Below are 16736 nucleotides of genomic sequence, written 5' to 3'. Positions count from 1 at the left end.
AGACAAATCTACAATCATAGCTGGGGATTCATAATTTCTCCTCAGTAACTGATTGAACAAATAGACAAAAACTGTTAAGTGTATAAAACTCTTAAGCAACTCTCTTAACCAAATTGACCTAACTGAAGTCAGTAGACGCCTACATCATACAAAGGAAAATATGCATTTTTTTTCAAGTAGACATGTAATATTCACATGTATAATGGATTTTAAAGGACTGAAATCAGGCAGAGTATATTCTCTGATCATAAAAAAATTAAGTTAGAAATTATTAACAGAAATATGTCTTAAAGTCCCCAAATATTTGGAAACTAAGACTCTCGTGGCTTAAAAAACAAATCACAGGGAAATTTTTAAAGATTTTTTAAAATATTTTATTTATTTATTTGAGAGAGACAGAGTGAGTGAGAGAGAGGGCCAAGCAGGGAGACTGATGCAGGGCTCAATCCCAGGATCCCGGGATCTTGATGAGCCAAAGGCAGATGCTTAACCTCCTGAGCCACCTAGGCACCCCAATTTTTAAATATTTTTGAACTGAAAGTATAAACACAAAATACCAAAATTTGTGAGATGTTGCTTAAATAGTATTTAAGAGAAAATTTAGAACATAAGTGCTTCTATTAGAAAATAAATGATATCAAATCAATAATCTGAACTTTGGTAAGACACTAAAAAAGAATAGTGTGACAAAGTAAACAGAAGGAAGGAAATAAAGACAGAAGTGAATGAAATAGAGGGCAAATTACAGAGTAGATCAACAAAACCACAAGATAGTTCTTCAAAAAAATTACTAAGATCTGTAAAACCCTAGTAAGACTGATCAAGAAGAAAAAAAGTAAATAACCAATATGATAAATGAAAAAAGAGCATTACTATGGATTTTCTACTATTATTAAAAATAATAAAGACTATGAACTATATGCCTGTAAATTGACAGAATAGATGAAATTAAGAGATTTCTTGAAAGAAAAAATTATAAAAACTGACACCAAACACATTGGAAAATATAAACAGCCACCTATCTTTTTAAAAAAATTGCATTCAAAATTAAATACCCACAGGCCACCTGAGTGGCTCAGTCGGTTAAGCATCTGCCTTCGGGGCCCTGGGATCGAGCCCTATGTCAGGCTCCTTTGCTCAACGGGGAACCTGCTTCTCCCTCTCCTCTTTTCTTGTGTTCTATCTCTGTCTCTCTCAAATAAATAAATAAAATCTTTTTTAAAAAATTGCCCACAACAAAGAAAACTGCAGGCTTCAAATAACTTCACTGATTAATTCTATCAAACATTTAAGGAGGAAATAATGCTAATCTTATGCAAACAACTTCAGGGAACTGAAAAAAGAAAAAAAGGAAATCTTCCCAACTGCTTATCTGAGGCCAGCACAATGCTAAAAACTAAAACTTGACAAACTTAAGAAAAATTAAGGCCAGTCTCACTTATGAACATAGATGCAAAAAATCATGAATAAAATATTAGCAAATAGAAGACAAATATATGTAAGAAACATAAAATATCATTGCCAAGGTAGATTTATCCCAGGAATATAAGTTTAATATTTGAAAACCAATCAATGCAGAACACTTGATTAACATAATAAAGGAGAAAATTACATGATCAACTCAATATATGCAAAAAAAATTTGTCATCAATTGACACTTCTTTATAATAATCACCAGAAAACGAGGAATAGAATATTTCCTCAAATGAATAGGCCCATCAATGAAAAGCCTACGAATAACATCATGCTTAATTTTGGAATATTGTATGCTTTTCCACTAAAATTGGTAACAAGGCAATGATGTCCACTCTCATCCCCTTTGTTCAACATTGTATTTGATGACCTAGTAAGGGAAAAAGCAAGATAAAAATAATATACCTAAGGTTTAGAAAGGAAATATTAAAACTAACTTTATTCGCCAATGATATTATAGTGTATTGAGGAAACCCAAAGGAATCTACAAAAAAAAAGCTACAAAAACAGTATGTGAACTTAGCAACATTGAAAGGTATACAGTATATAAGTCAGTTCTCTTTCTATATAATAAATGAAACAATTAAGAAATGTACTTATTTTTAAAATACCAGGTACAGGATAGACTTCCAAATGGCATCCTGAGGAGGGTCATGGACAAATTCTCCAGAGAAAAAGTGTAACTGGTGAAAACTATTTTTTAACAAAACAATCACTTAAAACCTCTGGAAATTGTCCTAAGAGGATATAGAAAAGAAACATTTACACAAGAAAATCTACTGACACTTGGTAAAAAGTGACTCTTTGACACTAAGCCACAACTTGCTCTGTACCTCTCCTGCCTTCAGGTTGCCAGCATTTCTCATCCCCTTCAACACCAAGTTGAAAAGGACAAATTCTTAATGAGTGTGGCCAAGAGATCAAAGACCCTCCCCTCCCCTCCCAATGCCCCACTCACAGGACAAAATGATTACCCTAAGCAGAGCAAGCCAAAATGCTGAGGCCCTGACTTCTCCCTCTCAGCTTGCTCATAGTATAAATGTTTCATGCAGAAAAGTAAAGCTGGGAAGGCCAGAGGTTATCACACCTGCCCAGAGTCCAGACTAGTGGCTCTGAAGTTTTGCCCCGAGGAAGAAGCAGTCTATAAGACAGGGAACTCTGAAGCTCTCCCCAAAGGAACTAGCTTTATTGAAACACAATTTGAGGAAGTTCAATCCTAAGGATGCCCTCAAAACCAATGAAGTATTTGGTGGAAATCAAATAAGAGGCTGGTAACTCCCCTTAATTAAGAGCAACCAGCTAGACCATAGGTGAGCTGTTCACCAGAGAGAACCAAGAAGACACAGCTAAGACCCCTCCTGGGATTTGAACAAACCTCAAAGACTGGCTTCAGATATGACTTCTGCCTAAATTGGATTAGAATATTGAATAATATATATTCCGGGGCATTGTCAAAAACAATAAAACAATCACCTGGCTGTGACTTTGATACCTGATAGCTGGATTTGATATCAACAGAGAGATCAGGGAAAGAGACTAAGAGACCCCTGCTAAAACTACTGCCATCCCAGGGTGACCGTATGCACACTGAAGTTTACACCCTCTGATAAGCAATATCAAAGTCTTCACAATGTAAGGGGAAAAAACTTCACTAAAATTGTCTAGCCCAGTCATTAAACAAGCAAACAACAATAAAAACCAGAGAGGGGAGAGTAATCAGTAATCAATATCCAGAATTGCTGTACTATGTTACCTAAAATGCCTAGTTATCAACAAAGTATTATGCAAAGACATGCAATAAAATAGGAAAGTGTGACCTATTCCCAGAAAAAAAGAAGGCAACAGAAATTGCCTCTGAGAGGGCCCAGATGTTGGATTTAACAAAGACATCATAGCAGCCATGAAAAATTTTTAAAGAGCCAAAAGACACCACACTTAAAGAAGGGAAACTATGATGATAATGTCTCATCAAATAAAGAATATCAACAAAGAGATTGAAGTTAGAAAAAGAAGCAAACAGAACTATTTTATACCATATGCAAGAACTAATTCAAAATGTATTAAAGATTGGAACATAAGACACAAACCCATAAAAATACTAGAACAAATGTAGGCAGTACATTCCTTGACTGGGTGTTGGCAATAATTTTTTGGATTTGACACCAAAAGCAAAGGCAACAAAAGCAAAAATAAGTAGGACAATATGAAACTAAAAAGCTTCTGAAGAGCAAAGGAAACTAACAAAATGAAAAGGCAATCCATGAAATGGAAGAAAATATTTAAAAATCATATATCTGATAAGGGGTTAATATTCAAAATATATAAAGAACTTACACAACTCAATAGCAAGATAAGAAAAGAAAATTCCAATTAAAAAATGAGCAGAGGATCTGAACAGACATTTTTCAAAAGAAGACATGCAGATAGCCTACAGTTACATGAAAAGGTGCTTAGCATCAGAGAAATGCAAATTGGAACCACAAGATATCACCTGACACTTGTTAGAATGCCTATCACTAAAAAGACAAGAAATAACAAATGTTGACAAGGATGTAGAGAAAAGGAAACCCTTGTGCACTGATGGTAGGAATGTAAATTGGTAGAGCCACTTTGAAAAACAGTATGGAGATTCCTCAAAAATTAAAATTAGAACTACCATATGATCTAGCAATTTCACTTCTGGGTGTCTATGCAAATAAATCAAAAACTAACTCAAAAAAGACATATGCCACCCCCATGTTCACTGCAGCATTATTTACAATAACCAAGGTATGGAAACAACCTAAGGGTCCATCAATGGAGGAATGAGTAAAGAAAATACAACTGAGTTATACACACACACACACACACACACACACACACACACACACTGGATTATTATTCAGCCATAAAAAAGAAGGAAGTCTAGCCATTTGTAACAACATGGATGGACCTTGAGAGCATCATGTTAAGTGAAATAAGACAAAGACAAATACTATATGATATCACTTACAGGTGGAACCCAAGAAAGAACAAAGAACAACAAAAATGAGCACATAAATACAAAGAACAGATTAATGGTTTCCACAGGCAGAGAGTGGAAGGTGGGTGAAATGAGTGAATGGGGTCAAGGGAAAACAAGAACCAAGTACAATAAGTGAAAAGAAAAATTCACTACAGGGACTCAACAGTCAATCTAAACTGGTAGAAAACAGAATCAGCAAACTTAAAGGTAGGCTGATAGAGACTATGCATTCTGAAGAAGAGAAAAAAAATTTAGGGTAGCATAAGTGCACCAACATGTCCATAATAAGAGTAGTCGTAGGAGAGAAAAGAGAGAAGCAGAAAAATATTCAAAAAGATAATGGCAGAAAACTTTGAAAATTTGATGAAAACCATTAATGTATATGTCCAAAAGCTCAGTGAACTCCAAATAGGATAAATGCAAAGAAATCCATACGCAGACACATCATAGTAAAAATGCTGAAAGGCAATGAGAAAATCTTGAAAGAACTGAGAGAAAAACTTATCATATACGCAAGAACTCCAGTAGGATTAACAGTTCATCAGAAACAATGGAGGCTGGAAGCAGTAGAACAACATATTCAAAGTGCTCAAAGGAAAACACTAAACCCAAGAATCTTATATCCAGCAAAATGATCTTTCAAAAATGTAGATGAAATAAAGTCATTCCCAGATAAACAAAAAACTAGAGAATTTTGTTGCTATAGCATAGCCACTTTACAAGAAATACTAAAGAAAGTTTTCTCAGGCTGAAAGAAAGTAAACACCAGATGATAATTTGAATTCACACAAAGGAAAAAAAGAACATTATTAAGGTAATTATGTAATTATAAAATAGTATAAATGCACATTTTTTTATCTCTTAACTGATTTAAAAAGCCATTTATAAAACATGTATAAAATTGTATTGTTGTGTCTATAACATATAGAAATGTAATATATGTTCCATAACAGCACAAAGGATTTAGGTGGGAGCAAAGCTGTATTTGAATAAGCAGATGAAACCAGGTGGATTGATCACAACAAATGAAGAGAGCTAAAAATGGTAAATAAGAAAGTTAATATACAAACTTTATAAATATATATTTTTGCTCTCTTCCTTCTCTCAGTTTTATAAAAAACAAAGTTATACAAAGTAATTATAATATGTTGTTGCATTTCTAACATATATGGATGTAATATGTATGCCAATATAATAGCACATAAAGGGAAAAGAAGAAACAGTTATAAAAGAGTAACATTTTTATATCCCCCTGGAATTAAGTTAATATATATCTGAAATAGATTCTGATGAATTAAGATGTATATGTTGTCTTAGAGCACTTACAAAGAACTCCAAAAATTTGAAGACAGAATTATTAAAGAAATGAATTAGTTGCATCAGAAGATATTTACTTAATGCCAAACAAAGCAGTAAAGGAAGAGTGGAGGAACAAAAAAGATATGAGACATACAGAAAGCCTAAAGTAAAATGACAGATGTAATCCAACTGTATCAATAATAACATTAAATATGGATAGATTTAACAATCCAATCAGAAGATGAAGATTGTTGGACTAGAAAAATCAAGATTTAACTCTATGCTGTCTGAAGGCATAAAGATACAAATAGGTTGAAAGTAAAAGGATAGAAAAAGATCCAAACAGCAAACATGAGAAAGCTGTAGTTAATATCAGACAAAACAGATTTTAAAGAAAAAAAAAAGTTACTAAAAACAGAGACATCTAAAATGAAAAAATGGTAGACCCATCAAGAAGATTTAACAATTTTAAATATCTATGCATCTAACAACAGAACTAAGATGTTCATAAAGCGATACTTGACAGAATCAAAGGGAGACAGACAACTAGAAATTTCAATACTTCACTTTTAATAATGATACAAGAACTAGTTAGAGGTGGAAGCACTCCACGGCCTCCACAGCGGAGCGGGCAGAGCCGGGCTGCAACAGGCTGAGCCCGTTCACCGCGTGTAGGCCACAGGAATGCAGCGTTGTCACTGGGCTGCCCCGCCCCACCGAGGGGCTTGCTTGCCACTGCAGGGCCCGCCACCGCTCTCCACAGACCCCTCCTGGCGACCCGCAAGTTACTCGAAACTTTGCAGCTAAAATTGAGATTCCTCGAAAATTAAAATTAGAACTACCATATGATATAGCAATTTCACTTCAGTTCCCAGTGGTCTTGTCTACTCCACCTACCCATTCCCTGTTCTGAAATCTAGAGAAGACTGCTCCACGAGACTCCCCCATAAATTGCTGCAATGTCTGTACCTAATTTATCATGATTCTACATCCCTGGAGGACATGTTTCTACATTTGAGTATAGTGTGGTACCTGGCTGAGTGTATTATCTTCAAATACTTATTCCATAGTTTTGAAGTTTTCCTTTATTAGAACAACCTTGTTTGAGATAAGGGGGGAATAAAAAAGATGGCAGAGGAGAAGGGGGCCTTTTTTCAGCTGCTTCCCTGAATCCAGCTGGATATTTACCAGATCATACTGAACACCCACAAAATCAGCCTGAAACGTAGGCAGATACATCTGGATCTCTATAAACGAACATCTCTGGCACTGAGCATTGAGGTACGAAGTGGGGAGCTATGAATCTGTGGACAGATATCAGAAGATAAACGGAAGGAGGAGGGAGCCGCTGCACTTGGGCACTGGGAAGCGGTAGCCACCGGCACTGGGGAGAGGGCCGGACTGCGGATGCGCACCCGCCAGAGAGCAGACTGAGACCGTGAGCCTGGGAACGTGCGTGCGACCAGACTGAAAACCGGAGCTCCAGAGCGCTCACTGGAACTGGACTTAAACCAGGAGCTTGGGAGCGCGCGGGCGACCAGACTGAAAACCGGAACTCTGCGAACCACACTGAAACAGGGAACTCAGGAGCGTGCATGGGAACCAGGGGCGGCTGGCGGTGTTAGAAGCACAAAGGACAGAGACGTGCTGGCCCTGGGAGCGAGGACTGGGAGAGTGGCTGTGGGGCACACAACCTGGGACGCTACGGGGTATTAGCAGCACCGACAGAAACAGAGTTTAAAAGTGGCCAGGAGAGCTCAGTGGAGAGCAGATTGTGATCTTTCTGTTCTGAGACAGAGGCTAGGATACAACCACTGCTGCTCTGACTCTCAGAAGAGTCACAGAAAACCACCAGGGAAAGCTGCCAGAGAACAAAAGCCTGGAAATACCAGTTTGCATTGTGCCCATCCCCACCCTCTCTCACAGAGGATGGGGCAAGTCTACCTAAACAGGGTTGCCTGAATATCAGCACGGCAGGCCCCTCCCCCAGAAGGCAGGCTGAAAAATCAAGAAGCCCACATCCCTAATGTCCCTATAAAACAAGTGCACATTGCCTGGGTCCTGGTCAATAATTTGGACCTGGCAAGCCAGAAAAACCTGAAAAGACATATTCAGAGCACTAAGTGAGAAGAACATGCAGCCAAGGATCCTTTATCCAGCAAGGCTGTCATTCAGAATAGAGAGACAAGGACCTTCCAAGACCGGCAGAAACTGAAAGAATATGTGACCACAAAGCCAGCCCTATAAGAAATATTAAGGGGGGTACTATAAAAGTAAAAAGACTCAAGAGTGATACAGAACAGAAATTTACAGAAACAATCTATCGAAACAAGGACGTCACAGGCAACATGACATCATTAAAATCATCTCTCTCAATAATCACTCTCAATGTGAAGGGCCTAAATGCTCCCATAAATGCCACAGGGTTGCAGATTGGATAAAAAGACACGACCCATCCATATGCTTTCTACAAGAGACTCATTTTGAACCTTAAGATACATCCAGACTGAAAGTGAAGGGATGGAGAACCATTTTTTCATGCCAATAGACCTCAAAAGAAAGCTGGGGTAGCAATTCTCATATCAGACAGATTAGATTTTAAACTAAAGACTGTAGTAAGAGATACAGAAGGACACTGTATTATTCTTAAAGGATGTATCCAACAACAGGATCTAACAATTATAAATATCTATGCCCCCAACAGGGGAGCAGCTAGATACACAAGCCAACTCTTAACCAGAATAAAGAGACATATAGACAATAATACGTTAATAGTAGGAGACCTCAACATTACACTCTCAGCAATGGACAGATCACCTAAGCAGAAAATCAATAAAGAAACAAGAGCTTTGAATGACATACTGGACCAGATGGACCTCATGAATATATATAGAACACTACATCCCAGAACAATAGAATACTCATTCTTTTCGAATGCACTTGGAACTTTTTCCAGAATAGACCATATACTGGATCACAAAAGAGGTCTCAACCAATACCAAAAAACTGAGATTATTCCCTGCATATTCTCAGACCATGGTGCTTTGAAACTGGAACTCAATCACAAGGAAAAATTTGGAAGAAATTCAAACACATGGAAACTAAGAACCATCTTGCTTAAGAATGATTGGGTAAACCAGGGAATTAAAGAAAAACTTAAGCAATTTATGGAAACCAATGAGAACGAAAACACATCGGTCCAAAACCTATGGGACACTGCAATGGCGGTCCTAAGGGGGAAATACATAGCCATCCAAGCCTCACTCAAAAGAAGAGAAAAATCTAAAATGCAGTTTTCATATTATCACCTTAAGAAGCTGGAGCTGGAAGAGAAGAACAGGCCTAACTCACACACGAGAAGGCAGTTGATCAAGATTAGAGCATAGATCAAAGAATTAGAAACCAGGAGCACAGTAGAGCAGATCAACAGAACTAGAAGCTGGTTCTTTGAAAGAATAAATAAGATTGATAAGCCACTGGCCAGACTTATTCAAAAGAATAGAGAAAGGACCCAAATTAATAAAATTATGAATGAAAGGGGAGAGATCACGATCAACACCAAGGAAATAGAAACAATCATTAGAAACTATTATCAACAACTATATGCCAATAAAGTAAACAACCTGGAAGAAATGGATGCCTTCCTGGAAATCTATAAACTAAGAAGTCTGAAACAGGAAGAAAATGATTATCTAAACAGACTGATTAATTGTGAAGAGATTGAAGCAGTAATCAAAAAGCTTCCCAAAAACAAGAGTCCAGGGTCTGATGGATTCCCCGCGGAATTCTACCGAATATTCAAAGAGGAAATAATACCTATTCTCCTGAAGCGGTTTCAAAAAATAGAAACAGAAGGAAAACTACCAAACTCATTCTATGAGGCCAGTATTACCTTGATCCCCAAACCATGCAAAGACCTCATCAAAAGGAGAATTACAGACCGATACCCCTGATGAGTATGGATGCCAAAATTCTCAACAAGATCCTAGCTAATAGGATCTAACAGTATATTAAAAAGAATTACCCATCATGACCAAGTGGGATTCATCCCTAGGATGCAGGGGTGGTTCAACATTTGCAAATCGATCAGTGTGATAGATCACATCAACAAGAGAAGAGTCAAGAACCATATGATCTTTTCAATTGATGCAGAAAAAGCATTTGACAAAATACAGCATCCTTTCCTGATTAAAACCTTTCAGAGTGTAGGGATAGAGGGTACACTCCTCAATTTCATAAAAACCATCTATGAAAAGCCTACAGCGAATAACAGTCTCAATGGGGCGCAGCTGAAAGCCTTTCCCTTGAGGAACACAACAAGGATGCCCACTCTCCCCATTATTATTCAACATAGTACTAGAAGTCCTTGCAACAGCAATCAGACAACAAAAAGGAATAAAAGGTATTCAAATCGGCAAAGAAGAAGTCAAACGGTCTCTATTCGCAGATGATATGATACTCTATATGGAAAACCCAAAAGACTCCACCCCCAAATTACTAGAACTTATAGAACAAATCAGTAACATGGCAGGATACAAAATCAATGCTCAGAAATCAGTTGCATTTCTATACACGAACAATGAGATTGAAGAAAGAGAAATTAGAGAATTGATTCCTTTTACAATAGCACCAAAAATCATACGATATCTTGGAATTAACCAGAGAGGTAAAGGATCTATATTCTAGAAACTACAGAACACTGACGAAAGACATTGAAGAAGACATAAAAAAGATGGAAAAACATTCCATGCTCATGCATCAGAAGACTAAACATAGTTAAAATGTCTATGCTACCCAGAACAATGTATACTTTCAGTGCCATCCCAATCAAAATACCAATGACATTTTTCAAAGAGCTGGAACACACAGCCCTTAAATTTGTGTGGAACCAGAAAAGACCCCAAATCGCCAAGGAAATGTTGAAAAGGAAAAACAAAGCCGGGGGCATCACGTTGCCTGATTTCAAGCTATACTACAAAGTGGTGATCATCAAGACAGCATGGTACTGGCACAAAAACAGACACATAGACCAATGGAAAAGAATAGAGAACCCAGAAATGGACCCTCAGCTCTATGGGCAACTAATCTGTGACAAAGCAGGAAAAAACATCCAGTGGAAAAAGGACAGTCTCTTCAATAAATGGTGCTGGGAAAATTGGACAGCTATATGCAAAAGAATGAAACTTGACCACTCTCTCACACCGTACACAAAGATAAACTCCAAATGGATGAAAGACCTCGATGTGGAATTCATCAACATCATAGAGGAGAACATAGGCTGCAACCTCTTTGACATCGGCCACAACTTCTTTCATGACACATCTCCAAAGGCAAGAGAAACAAAAGATAAAATGAACTTGTGGGACTTCATCAAGATAAAAAGCTTCTGTCAACAAAACTAAGAGACAGCCCATGGAATGGGAGAAGATATTTGCAAATGACGCTACAGATAAAAGACTGGTATCCAAGATCTGTAAAGAACTTCTCAATCTCAATACACGGAAAACAAATAATCAAATCAAAAAATGGGCAATGAACAGACACTTTTCCAATGAAGACATACAAATGGCTAAAGACACATGAAAAAATGTTCAAAATCATTAGCCATCAGGGAGATTCAAATCAAAACCACATTGAGATACCACCTTACACCAGTTAGAATGGCAAAAATGGACAAGGCAAGAAAAAACAAATGTTGGAGAGGATGTGGAGAAAGGGGAACCCTCTTACACTGTTGGTGGGAATGCAAGTTGGTATAGCCACTTTGGAAAACAGTGTGGAGGTCCCTCAAAAAGTTAAAAATAGAGCTACCCTATGACCCAGCAATTGAACTACTGGGTATTTACCCCAAATATACAGACGTAGTGAAGAGAAGGGCCATGTATACCCCAATGTTCATAGCAGCATTGTCCACAATAGCTAAATTGTGGAAGGAGCCTAGATGCCCTTCAACAGATGAATGGATAAAGAAAATGTGGTCCATATATACAATGGAATATTACTCAGCCATCAGAAAGAATGATTACCCAACATTTGCAGCAACACAGATGGGACTGGAGGAGATTATGCTAAGTGAAATAAGTCAAGCAGAGAATGACAATTATCATATGGTTTCACTCATTTATGGAACATAGGAAATATCAGGGAGATCGGTAGGAGAAGGAAGGGAAGAATGAAGGGGGGGTAAACAGAAGGGGGAATGAACCACAAGAGACTATGGACTCTGAGAAACAAACTGAGGGCTTCAGAGGGGAGGGGGTGGGGGATTGGGATAGGCCGGTGATGGGTATTAAGGAGGGCACATATTGCATGGAGCACGGGGTGTTAAACGCAAATAATGAATCATGAAACACTACATCAAAAACTAAGGTTGTACTGTATGGTGACTAACATATCATAATAAAATAAATAAATAAAAAAATATGATTCCCCATTAAAAAAAGAAATTGACAAACTGATTCTAAACCTTATTTAGAAATGCAAAGAATCTAAAATAATTAAAAAGCTCTTGGAAGGGAAGTTGAAGGATTTACTACGAGACTTTATGATGTACTATAAACCTATATTAATTAGTGTGGTAGTTGAAAAAAGATAGACAAATAGACCAATGACTACAGAATAGAAAGTCCAGAAATAAACCCACACTTATGTAGCCAATTTATTTTTTTACTAAGACACTAATAAAAACCAATGAAGAAAGGAAAATCTTAACAAATAATGATGGAAAAACTGGACAAACATATAGGGGAAAAATGGACCTTAATCTCTTCATACCACAATCAAAATTAATTTGCGATGAAATATAGTCCTAAAAATGAAAGCTGAATGTATATTGAAAAGTTTCTTGAAGAAAACAATATTATCTTCATGACCATGGAGCAGGCAAAGATTACTCATATAGGAATTTTATAAAATCACAAAAGAAAAGAAATGATAAATTATTCTTTGAGGATACTAATCTGATCATCAAAAGACATTTCATTTTTGTTAAGAAAATGACAAGTCTCATATGGGAAGAAAATATTCACAATACCTTCTTCTAACAAAAGACTCTTAAATATATAAAGAATTCAACTTTGGCACTTACTTAGTTCTGTAACCTTACATAAGTTTAAACTCTTGGAACTGACAGTTTCTTATCTGTAAAATGTAAGAGTTGGGCTAGAGTACCACAGCGGATCTTTTATAAAATTCTATGATTTTTTGAACCCACAGCAAGTTTATTAGTGCAAATTACATAAAAGGGTGGTGGCAAGAAATATGAACAAAGATAATTTTGGTAATTGAAAATAGCCCTAAGTACTTCTGGGTATGGGGATTTATACTAAAGTAGAAACTCTGAATATTTATTTACAAAGAGAAAGTACACAAGAATCTCCTACAAGGATAGGAAAACCATAATTAAGAATATTTTATGAATGCCATAGTAATGAGAATTATAAAATGTTTATTAACCTATTGTGCCTATACTTGTATTTGTGAGTAAATCTTTATAAAATGTCAGTAGAGTGACAGAATGTTAAAAATAAGAGAAAAATGTAGTGCTTATTATAGAAAGGAACTTGATACCATCAAACAAATCACTTAATATGTACTACATATCACTACCTTTTTATAACTAAGTATAGTATTTAAAATTGGTAGCATACACTTAATGTTCTTTGTAAAAGCCAATAAGCATTTCTCTTGAAAGTAGAAGATTTGATTAGGTCTTTTTAAAAACCCATTATAAATTGTATTATTTTTGGTCTATTTTCAGGTGAAACTTGGGTCGTTTATTAAAGTAGCTATTTCATATGAAAAAAATAAAGATTTTATATTTTTCTATCATTATGTTCAGTTACTTTTTGCATATCCATTAGTTATTGCTCCTTATTGTTTCTGGTACCACTTGTTGAAACAAATTATCAGAACCATTGTCATAACGAGAATACAAAAGTAGTTTTCACAGGGGGGGGGGAAGAAAAACCTTTTTAAATTTTCTGGAATAAAAAAGAATTATCTACAAAATGTTAGCAAAATTTACCTCATTTATTATCATTTCATTTTCAGGTTTAACTGAGCTAAATGACAGTCCAGTTCCCCTGGAACTTGAGCGCTGCAAGTCTCCCACTTCAGGTAAACATGAATGGTACCTTTCAGTCTTCTGGTAATTTACCGCAGTAATCTGCTATGTTTTCATAATTCTTACAATGTGAAATTCATAATTTTAGTAATTGTAGTTTCTGAAATTCAATCATAAACAAATTTGATTCCAAAATCAATTAGAAATAAATGTTTTTAAAAATATTTTTGGCCTCCCAAAAAATTAAGACCAGAGGTGTGAGTATAGTACTTTTAAAGACACTTTAAAGGAAGGGGTTTTTTCACAGATAAATAATGCTAAGTGAAAATTGGTAATGTCATACAGAAACTCTGTCTTCTTATAGCTAGAGTTGAATTAGTGGGAAATATATACTGTAGGTGCAGGGAATAGGATACCATTGGCCCTTAGTTGGTTCATACCTCTGGACCACAGTTTGGAGACATGTATATTCATTGACAAAAAAAGAAAAAATGATAATATGCTGGAACTAAAGCATCAAGATAAAGCATGAGCCCACTAAAATATATGAAAAAAATATGAGTATAAAGATTCCTAGGAATAAGTCTCTAAGGTATGTAAAAGAAAAAAAAAGTAGTAGAAATTGTTGGATGGTGGGATTATGAATGGTTAGCTTATTTTTTTTAATTATCTGATTTTTCTCCAACACATATATAGTAATATGTAAGACTTTAAGCACCAAAAATGTTAGTTGTATCTTTGATATTGAACTATAGATTGTTTTAATTTAACTTCACACAAACATATAAACATTTAATACTTTGTAAAGGAATTAATTTTGACTTTTAGAAATTCATTTGGAACTGTGACATTTGTTCAGTTTGCTGTCTTAAGAGTTATTAGTTCTTTATCGTTATTCTTCAGGAATGTCAGCTAAGTAGAATCTAGTTGCGTCCGTGTAAATTTTTGTTCTAATCGTATCTATTTAATCTTTATTTTAAACATGATCTCATACATTACCCTTTCTTTTGCATTTCTGTTGGCACCATCCTAATTTAGGCATTTATTATTCCATGTTTAGAGTATCACAAAAATGTTCTAACAGGTATCTCTGCTATCCATCTGTCACTCTTACAATTCATTTTGCATATCATGTTGCAAAATTAATCTCCTTAAAATATTACTTTGATATTTTCTCATGTCAGAAATCAATGTAAAATTCAATATTTTATATCAATTTAAATAACTTCATTTTAAATTCTCATCCATAATCTGAATTTTAACAGTAATATAGGGTTCAAATGTCAAAAAGAAATGGAATTTAAATTCTCCTTCCCATCCTTCCCCATACATTGTAGCCATCCTTTTGAAAAGTAAACACTTTCTTATTTATCCTTTCAGTTTGTGTTTGTAAACAAACCAAAAGACATTCTTTTTTGCTTCCTGTTTTATGCACAAGTAGCATATGCATTTCACTATACTTTGCTTGTTTCAGTTTACTGTGTATCTTGTCCTTCCATTTGTTTACATAAAATAATTACAGTTGTATGATATTTAATTGCATGCATGTACTATAACTTATATAGTCATTTCACCAATTAAAGGACACTTAGTCTGCTATCAAACTTCTGTCACGTCAAACAATGCTGCATTGACTAATCTTGGTACATTCCTCATTTTAAATGTGTACAGGTATAAGATAAATACCTAAAATTGGAGCTGCCGATCTAATCTTTATAAATTTTCCCAGTTTTCTCTCCTTCTATCAATAACATCAATAAACCAATGTTTATTGGTTATCATTTTTTTTTTAATTTTTTAAGTCTGTTAGGGAAAAAAGGATATGTCAATGTAGCTTCAATTTATCTTTCACATTAAGTAATATAGAATACTTTTTCACTTAAGAACTCTTTAGGGGCGCCTGGGTGGCGCAGTCGTTAGGCGTCTGCCTTCGGCTCAGGGCGTGATCCTAGCGTTCTGGGATCGAGTCCCACATCAGGCTCCTCCGCTGGGAGCCTGCTTCTTCCTCTCCCACTCCCCCTGCTTGTGTTCCCTCTCTCACTGGCTGTCTCTGTCAAATAAATAAATAAAATCTTTAACAAAAAAAAAAAAGTCTTTAAATATTTTTTCTGTAAATCATCTATTCATACAATTTTCTATAGGGTTGTTTGTCCCTTTCATATCAATTTTTACTGCCTCTTTACAAATTGATTACCCTTTTATGACATGAGATCCAAATATTTTTCTTAATTTTGCTTGTGGTATCGCTTGCCTTACAGCAGTTTTCTGCATTCAAACATTTATTTTAAGGATTTTCTTTATGCCCGACAATTTAAATACTTATTGGAGTTACCTACTTTTTAAAGTTTTGGTATTCCCCCATCAAGTCATTTAATCTTTATAATTACTTATTTTGTATGTTCATATTATCTGTAAAGAAAACTTTTCATAAAAAAAGAAAGGGTTTCATTATGGAAATTTTCTAATGATGTTCAATGTAACATATGCAAATATTGTGGTTCTATCTTTCTTTTAGGCTATTTAATAGTCAGTCTATTTTTCTGTTGTGTGTGTGTTTTCTTTTTTTTTTTTAAGCCTGAACTCAAATTTTACTGGGTTTGGGGGGGATTTAACTTAACTTCTGCCTTTCGCTTTATTAGTTCCCTCCTCTGCTTCCCTTAATTTTTCACTTTTCCTTTTTTGTGTGTGTGGTAGATGCTTAATTCATTTATTTCTTACGTTGATATTTGTTTCTATCTATATAATAAGATTAAATTTCCCATTGTACTCTGTGTTAACACGTGTCATAGGGTTTGACAAATTGTGATTGCATTAATGGTGTTTTGCATATGGTAGACAGTTTACTTCTTTTACCTGAGTTAATGTTAACTTGTAGCATTAAGTAGTTATTAAGTG

At 35.5% G+C, this 16736-nt stretch overlaps 1 protein-coding gene across 1 annotated transcript in view; it reads left to right on the top strand.

Moving 5' to 3' along the window:
• The window catches only part of STXBP5L (syntaxin binding protein 5L), a 425975-nt gene that overhangs the window by 346447 nt on the left and 62792 nt on the right, over nucleotides 1-16736 (top strand). The window contains exon 20 of the mRNA XM_044382469.2: nucleotides 13829-13894. Within this exon, the coding sequence (XP_044238404.1) occupies nucleotides 13829-13894 (66 nt within the window). The remainder of the gene's footprint in view (nucleotides 1-13828; nucleotides 13895-16736) is intronic.

The sequence above is a fragment of the Ursus arctos genome, unplaced genomic scaffold, assembly GCF_023065955.2.
Source record: "Ursus arctos isolate Adak ecotype North America unplaced genomic scaffold, UrsArc2.0 scaffold_4, whole genome shotgun sequence".
NCBI classification, from domain to species: Eukaryota; Metazoa; Chordata; class Mammalia; order Carnivora; family Ursidae; genus Ursus; species Ursus arctos.
This window is presented reverse-complemented; position numbering and strand designations above follow the sequence as displayed.